The 8,303-nt window shown below is 50.3% G+C and overlaps 1 protein-coding gene across 4 annotated transcripts in view; it reads right to left on the minus strand.

The window, feature by feature from the left end:
* Slc35c1 (solute carrier family 35 member C1) overlaps window positions 1-4,919 on the minus strand; it is an 8,837-nt gene extending 3,918 nt beyond the window's left edge. Inside the window, exons 1-2 of one of the 4 annotated variants that reach the window (XM_023710781.1) lie at window positions 4,587-4,919; window positions 2,662-3,188 (exon numbers count right to left, since the gene is read on the minus strand). In XM_023710781.1, the coding sequence (XP_023566549.1) occupies window positions 2,662-3,157 (496 nt within the window). In that variant the 5' untranslated portion in view covers window positions 3,158-3,188; window positions 4,587-4,919. Of the gene's footprint in view, window positions 1-2,661; window positions 3,502-3,617; window positions 3,673-4,185; window positions 4,376-4,586 lie in introns of those variants that run through there. The other 3 variants (XM_023710782.1, XM_023710780.1, XM_004627014.2) reach the window with 3 other exon arrangements.
* Between the last annotated feature and the right edge of the window lie 3,384 nt (window positions 4,920-8,303).

Below are 8,303 nucleotides of genomic sequence, written 5' to 3' on the forward strand. Positions count from 1 at the left end.
AAAAAAAAGAAAAGAAAAGAAAAGAAAAAAGAAAATTACAGTGGCCAGAGTTACATATTTCCCTAAGGGATAAATGGAAGCTTGAGATTATTGGTACCACCCTTTTGAGTTTTCCCACATAAATATACCATTCAATTAGGGGTGGACCATCCTCTCCCACCCACTAAGGCAGACCAAAGACAAGACCATGAGTCTATAGATTATTATTATTATTATTATTATTATTATTATTATTATTATGCATTACCAGGGATTGAATTCAGGACCCTGCACTTGCCAGGCAAGCATTTATTCTACTGAGCCATCTCCCTGGCCCGAGTCTATAGATTATTGATTGAGGCTAATAACGTCATCTATGTACGTGACTTGCTTCTTTGTTGGGTCAATATTACCTAAGTGACTGTACTGTGACCTTGTTCAGAATTTTATACCCCACTCTTGATTTTTGTCTCTATAAAACCACCTCTGTAAAGTACAGTCCGTGGCAATCCACTTCCTGGGCCCCTTGCTGTTTCTCTCAGGATCTGTCTCTCCCTCAATAAAATTTCCTACTCTTAACCTCTGTTGTTCCTCAGAATTTGTTCTTTGGCTTTGGGGAACATAAGCTTGGTAAACTGGACATCTAGCAGGTTAAAAGCTCCATCTGTTTCCCCCATATCTCCCCAGCATTCACCCAGCACCGCTGTGTCCCTGTCACAGTCCCTACCCTCTGGTGTAACTGTCACTGCTGCCATACCTACCCATTCCATGCCCTCCAGCGCTGTAGGAGCTTGTATCCTTTTCTAAGCTTGTATCTCTAGGCACTGGGCATAGCAAGGACTTAGACCCAGTTAATAGCTGGTGAATGAATGAATGCATGTTGTTATGGAGGTGGCTGCAACAATAGAGGAGACAGGAACCAGACATGGTGGTATGCCCCTCTGTGTAGTGGCTGGGCAGGCGTTCAGGCCAGCCTAGGCAGCAGAATGAAACCCTGCCTCGGAAGGAGCAAGGCGTTCCCTGTCCTGGCAGAGCCCGTGCATACCCTACTGCGCGAGAGCTCCCAGCCCAGCTGCCAGGCGCCCTCTGACTCCAGAAAGGACCTCAGGCTCCAGGTGCCAGACCCTAGAGGGCCTCTCAGCCAGAGGGAGCTCTGAATGATGCCACAGGGCAGGCAAGGAGGGGAGGCCAGGAGCAGCAGCTTGGGGTCCACCTTTGCCACAAGGAGCAAGGAAGGGGACACAGCGCCCACAGGGGCCTGATCATGAGGCAGCGGAGAGCACCGCCTCCCGGTCCTGCTGCAGAAGCATTCTCCCCTTCCCCATCAGCCACTTGGGTTATTTTTGGTCATGGGCTCAGTATCCTTAGTGGCATCCCATTCTTGGATGCAAATCCTCCCACCAGGACTGAGATGAAGGTCCTGGGGCCTCTGGGAGGGCGGAGAGGAAGTGAGGTGGCCAGCTCCCTAGGGGAGAGGGGAGCACCAGCCCCTCACACTCTACCCTCACCCTCTTTCCACTCCCCTCTGGGCCTATGACTGAGTAGCCCCGGATGGAGCAGCTGCTCACAGGGGGAGCTGTTTTCTAGGATAGATGGCATGGGTGGGCCCTTCCTCCTCAACCAAGCACTGGCCTGGGACTCTGAGGCACAGGAGAATATGTAGGCCACCTTGACAGTACTGAGAAACCTGAGCAGGTGCAAAGAGATCACATTCTCGGGCCAGGAGGGTGGAGGGAATGGAGTAATGGAGCACCAGAGACAGCAAACAGCCCTTAAATTTGCATTTAATTGTGCTTAATTTACATATGGAGATGGTCAGTGTATAGCACGGTGGAACTCTAACCTTGGTTGACAAGACAACAACACAGCGGTTAGAGGTCCAGGGCTGGAGTCTGGCCAACCTGGGCTTAGATATGTGGCCCTGGGCAAGTAACTTAAGTTCTCTAACCCTCGGTTTGGTGACTGCAGGGCTGTTACCACTCAGGACTTCTGGACAAAGATGTTCTGTGCGATACCAATAGCGCAACATCTTCCTCAATAATTCTTCCTTTCTGATAAGTCTAAGATGACAGCTAAGGCCATGCTCTGAGGTTTTATTCTGAGCCAGCAAGGCTGGAGGGCGCTGGTGGGTTTATTGAAAGATGCACTATCCTCCATAAAGAGAACTAGATAGGCAACTGGGGCACGTGAGCCCTTGGGAAGCAACAGGGTAGGGTGGCCAAGGGAGCAAGCTACGGAGCAAGCTACGGAGCAAGACTGCCTGAGTGCAGATTCCTGCTCGAGTTCAGATTCTCACTCAGCTGTGAGCTTCTTGACAAGATACTCAACCTCTTGGGCCTTGGTTTTCACTTTGTAAGCTGTAGACAGTAACCCCATCTTATGAGGATTAGTTGCCTTAATATGGGTAGAGTGCTTAGATATGGGTGCCTGGCTCATTTTAAATAAAGACAGCATGTTACACTGTAGCTGTTGCTATTATGATTATTACTATTTTTGCCCTGGCTGGGTTCCTAACCTGCTGGCTGACCAGAAGCAGGGTACCTGGACTCTCTGGGCCCCAGGCTCTTCTTTATATGACTGCTGAACCAAGGAAGATGGTACAGATGACATCCAAAGATGTCTGCAAGTTTTGTTCCTTAGGATTTCAGCCCCATGTCCGCCCTGTCCCCTGCAGCCACTCACCGATGATGATGCCACAGGTGAGTAGGGCGTAGAAGGAGGTGGTCTGCTTGAGCAGCAGGTAGGAGAGCAGCACGTTGAAGACCGTGGTGAGCGAGCGGCCCACGTTGTAGAAGGCCACACCGACGTATTTGAGGCAGAGGTTATTGAAGGTGATCATGCCGATAAAGACCACGGACAGTGGCAGGACGCTGCGGGCCACCCTGAGGTCTAGGCGCAGGGCGGGGAAGTCCACGATGCCTGGGCAGCAGGTGGCCAGTATGCTGAGGCCCTTGCATAGCACCACGGTCACCAGGCATTGGTAGAAGGTGACGAAGATGGGGGTGTCCAGCTGTAGGGAGGGGCTGTCCAGCAGGTACTTGTTGAGGAACACCATGGAGATGGAGGTGACCCAGTAAAGGGAGACCACCAGGGCGATCTGCAGGGCCCGCAGCAGGAAGGGCATCTCCTCGCTACCTGCCTCATCCCCGGAGGGGTCGGAGGTTCCGGACAGTGCCATGTGCAGGATCCTGGACCGTTTGAGGGGTGCCCTGTTCATGGCAGGAAAGGAGGTGGGTCACCCCGCGGCCAGAACGTACTCTCCAGGACACAGGGCAGGCACAGCCCTCAGGGGTCAACAGGGGGTGGCCTAAGTGCCTCTTTTCCTCAGGGATGAAGTTTTGCTTTGGGGTGAGGCCAGCAGGGCTGCTCCACAGCCCGCTTCCTCCCGTAGGGCGTGCAAGGGAGGAGAGCCCGGAGAAAGGAGGAGACAGGCTCCGGGGCGGGGCCAGGACAGAGGCCACCCGCTGGGGACAAGGGGCTGGGGCCTCGCAGGGAACAAGGGCAGGGAGAAAGGAGGGGAGGCGAGGGTGGGGTGGGGAAGGGGCAAGGGCTGGGGAGGAGCACGGGGAGCCCGGAAAGGCGGAGGGTTCCCTGGGCTGTCAGAGGGGTTGGGGCGGGTCCGCACGGAGACCACCAACCCGGCTCTGCCCCAAGACTCCGGACGTCCGAGGCCACCTCCCGGGCGGGGCGGGGCCACGGCTCACTTCCTGACACGCCCGGCCCCGCCTTAAAGGGCCCGTGCGCCCGAAGGCGTCCTTAAGGCTGCAGCCGGTGAGCGCAGGTCTAGCTTGCCTCGCTCGTGCTCGGCCGCCCGCCGGAGGTGGGGGCGCTCCGCAGCCACGGGCGAGCTTTGTGGGTGCCCAAGCGTCTCCCGCTACGTGGAGGCTCCCTCCTCCTCCCCCGCCCACACTGGCAGGCTGCTCCAGAGGCTCCTCCCCACTCCCGGCTCCGCGCGGATCTGTCTCCCCCTCGCGGAATGCGGGTGCGCACAGGAGCCTCGCGCCACGTCTGCTCTCTTCGGCTCGAGACCCCTCGCTAGTCCCGCGTTCCTCCACCAGCCCAAGCCACTCTCCCAGACTCTGTCGCAGTGCTCTCCGCGCCTGAGATTTCCACGGTCCACGGGCCTCACCGAGCCCGGAGCAGTGCTCCCACAGGCGGGAGGGCACGCCGCCGCCCCCTAGACCTCACTCGCCGCGCGTTCCAGACCTGCGACGGCCGGGACCCGAGCTCTCGGGGCACCCCTTCTTGGAGTCCCTGCTTCCAGAAAATGGGGTCTTCCCGCCTGGGTGCGGGTGCCGGAGTCTACGCTCGCCTCTTGGGTGCCCTGGACACTGCCCCGCGCAGCACCTGCCGCGCCCCGAGCGACTTCCTGCTCCCGACCCTGCGCCTGCCAGGCGGGGTTTCTCCTCCCCCCAGGGCCGTCTCTGCTCCCGCCACCATCACAGGACGCCTCGATTGTGTTACCGCTGCTGGCACTGCCCGGGACTCAGCATCTTTGGCGGACTGCTCTCCCTGAAGTGCCACAATGAACCTCACGATAGGGCCGCTCCCCGCCCCCACCCAGGACCAGGCCTGGGGAAGGTCGCCACCTGGGGTCCCCGACTTACTAGGCAGCCGGGACGATCGATTTCTCTCTGGTTCGCGCCCTAGCTCCAAAGGTGGGCCGGCCAGGTCGTTTCACTGTGGAAGCAGGGGCTGACGTAGACTAGGGGCTCTCCACCTGCTGCCTCAAAACTAGCTTATGTGGCTGAGCTCCTGGACTCTGTGTGTGTGTGTGTGTGTGTGTGTGTGTGTGTGTGTTAACCCAAATACTGTTTAACTAGTAGCTTTTGTCAAGACAAACCAATATACATGCAGCTATAGATCTAATTGGCTTTTATGAGCAATTCATATATTGTGACAGCTTACATTTTACAAAAGAAAACGGTAGCCCCCACCCATGAAGGGCAGAACAGCCGGTAAAACAGGAACAAGGAAACAATAAAAACAATGGATTGGCTAACATCAGGGTACTTTAGTTACTTTTTTTTTGATGAGAGGCAAAGCAGAGGGACGTTATTGTTTGTTATTCTGACAGGTAAACTGAAATCTGTTAAGAAAAACTGGTCTGTCTTGGGATTTATCTGCTTCCTTACCACTTCTGTTTGATCACGTGGCATTTGGCAAAGCTGATAAGCACAACCAGGATGTAGAAGACTGGCAAGTTCATTACTTGTAGCAGATAAATTGAGCTTAGGAAGGCTCAAAGGCCTCCAGGCTAGAGAATTTAGTATAATGAGCAGTGTTTATGCTAGGTCGCCTAGAAGAGGCACTGTGCAGGTTCTGGCTGTCTGAACCAGGTTTTTATAATTTTCTCTGGAGATTGGTACCAGGAGTTGAACTCAGGACCTTGCACTTGCTAGGTAGGCACTGTGCTGCTGAGCTATATCCCTGGCCCTGAAAGTTCCTCTTTAGCAGCTGACGACTCCATTTTGGCTCGGTATGGTCTGTTGGGGCTAAGTGGAGATGTTCAGTGATAGCTTTCTAGTCCTGGGTGTGATGCTGCATACCTGTAATCCCAAGTACTCAGGAGGCTGAAGCAGGAGGGTCGCTATAAGCTCACAACCAGCCTAGTGAGTTTAAGACCACACTGAACTACATAGCAAGACCCTGTCTCAAAATACACACAGAAACCCAACAGCAACAACAAAACAATGATGTGGTACAACAGTACTATCGCAGGCAGCCTGAGTTAGAAATATTATAGGCAATCAGACAGGGTCAGGCCCTTGAAGGAGACAACAAAGACCACACCTTACAACTGTGGGAGGCACGGATGCTCCTGCTTTGAGCCAGACCTAAAGACCAGGATTGATCATTGCTCAGGAAGAATCATTGTCCAAAGGCCACCAGATAAGGTCCTGTTTTACATTCATGCCTGCTTGCTGTGTGACTCGCTACCCCATTTGTTCCTGGGCCTAATCAATTTTACCTGAGCAATGGTGCTTGTAATCCCATTGGTTGACCATAGTTTTGTCCCACCCCGCATCCACCTAAGCAAGACCCCTTCTTCTATACCTTAGCGCTGCATGGTTTTGCCCTATAAAGGTAACCTGGAAGAGGCAGCTTCCTGGGCAACCCGCTTGGGCCCCCCTTCTGTCCCTCTCCAACAGAAGCTTTCCTTTCCAATAAAGTTTTACTCTCAACCTCCGTTTGTTCCTAAAATTCATTCTTCGGTTTTAGAGAACACGAACTTGTGCAGGTCAGGTCGGGAGTTTCACTTCCCAATATCAGTACAGCTGGGGCTATGGGACCATCCCCTCTGCTCACCTGTACCTGGACAAAACCCTAGGACCAACCTCCCTGACCTTTGTCCTAAGGTCTACTGTCTAGAGGCAGAGAGGAGAAAGACAAAAACACCTGAAAAATGGGAAATCCCAAGATAAATGCATGCCAGACCTGTTGGCATGGCCTATGGTTAACTTTCTTTGGTTGGAGTCCACTAAAGCTTCATACATAATCCAACTATAAGAGAGAATTAAGGGAAAAAAAACGTGTGCAGTGGACATAGCTGACCAGACTCCACTCCCTGTCAGTCACATTGTCAATCAGCATGTTAAATTTTTATTCATTTATGTAGTTTTTCCATAATTTTCTTTAGAAACAAATATCAATGACACAGTTTCAAACCAAATTGGTAGGACAGTTTCAATAATTAACACATTGCATACATTCTTCCTAGTGGTTATTTTCTGTACAAGATGCGGACATGATATCCTATTTACAAACACTATTAAAACAAATCCCACTATTCATTAAGAGAATATAACTATATATCTATCCTAATCACTTTGAATACACAGATACAAAATGGACATTCATCTGTATCCCCTTTATTGTTAAGTTCGGTTATTTGAATATTATAGGTGTGTAAGCTCAGCAAAATAGTCTAAAAGAGTCCAGTAGCTCATAATAGCATTGGGTCTTCTGTTTAACTGGCAATGTCAGAAATTGTTGACCTGATCCCCTACAGCTCAACATAACAGCATGGCTTTACTTCTTATATTTCATTTTTATACTTTTCTGCTGGATGGTTAAGACCAAGGTAAAGCAGGACCTATGCAACGAGAGTTGTAGCTTTTGGGTCTGATAAGGTCAGTGAAATCCCCTCAGGATTTATCCATGAGATCCTGTACCTCAGATTGTAGAACCTTGTCAGTGCCAGCCATGTGGATGAGTCACTGCCATTGCTTGGCCAATGTGCTCTCTGTGAAAGCCTGAGGGAATGTTTTCTCTCCATATGACTCTCCTTAGGTACACTCTACATCATCGATCACTTTCCTCTTTGGCCCCATAATCTCCTTGATCAGAAAATTTGGGAGACTACTGAGTTACATGACATTATAGTACAAGTCTTATATGTCCTGAGTCTTAATTGATCTTGCAAGGCTAGAGCCAAAATGTTGGCTTTCCTTGCGACCCTGCTTTTTCTCTAATTTTGGTCTGCAAACTTAGGTTGTTAACCCTCCAGAAGACAAGCTTATTGTTTTTTGTTTTTTTTTTTTGTGGAACTGGGGATTGAACTCAGGCCCTTGTGCTTGCCAGGGAAGCACTTATTCTACTGAGCCATCTCCCCGGCCCCAAAGCTTATTGTTATTACCATACAACTTAGGCTGTTAAGCTTAACCTCACTATATGTCTGAATATCAAACATCTTAGGCATAACATGGAACAGATATTTTTCATCAAGTATTGATATGTTGAACTTTAAGTCCCTACAGAATATGATGAAAAAACATTTAAAAATTAGAGTATATTTTAAAAGCAGGCATAAAGAATTATATACTTCTTATGTTTACACATAAGCCCAAAAATCTCACCATATACAACCTTGAAGCAGGGACAGTCCCACAATATTCCTTTTCCTGTCTCCTGCATTCATTCATCATCCCCTTCTTTTTGAACAATCATCTACCCAAGAGACAGCACAGCAGCAACTGGCATGTCATGGCAAGCAGCCTGTATTCAGAAGAACAGAATGACAGGCACTCCAAGCATGAAACTACTATTACAGATTACCATCTGCAGTGCAGTAGCTTAGTTCACAGGTGTCAGTATATATAGTTAGTCAGGGTGAGAATCTTTCCAATTAAGTGCTAGATTCAAAAATCTTCTGGAGATTCTCAGGATCATTGCTTTATCCATCTTCTACATATAACTATATGGCTTGACATTGTCATGTTTCCTAGCTCGTCTCCTTTCCCTCTCTTGATTAGTTAGTCCTCAAGATCCTGCTTTCCTTTTATTTGTATTATACTTTTCTTTTTTTTATTTTTATTTTTATT

Source organism: Octodon degus, unplaced genomic scaffold, assembly GCF_000260255.1.
Source record: "Octodon degus isolate 3935 unplaced genomic scaffold, OctDeg1.0 scaffold00018, whole genome shotgun sequence".
NCBI classification, from domain to species: Eukaryota; Metazoa; Chordata; class Mammalia; order Rodentia; family Octodontidae; genus Octodon; species Octodon degus.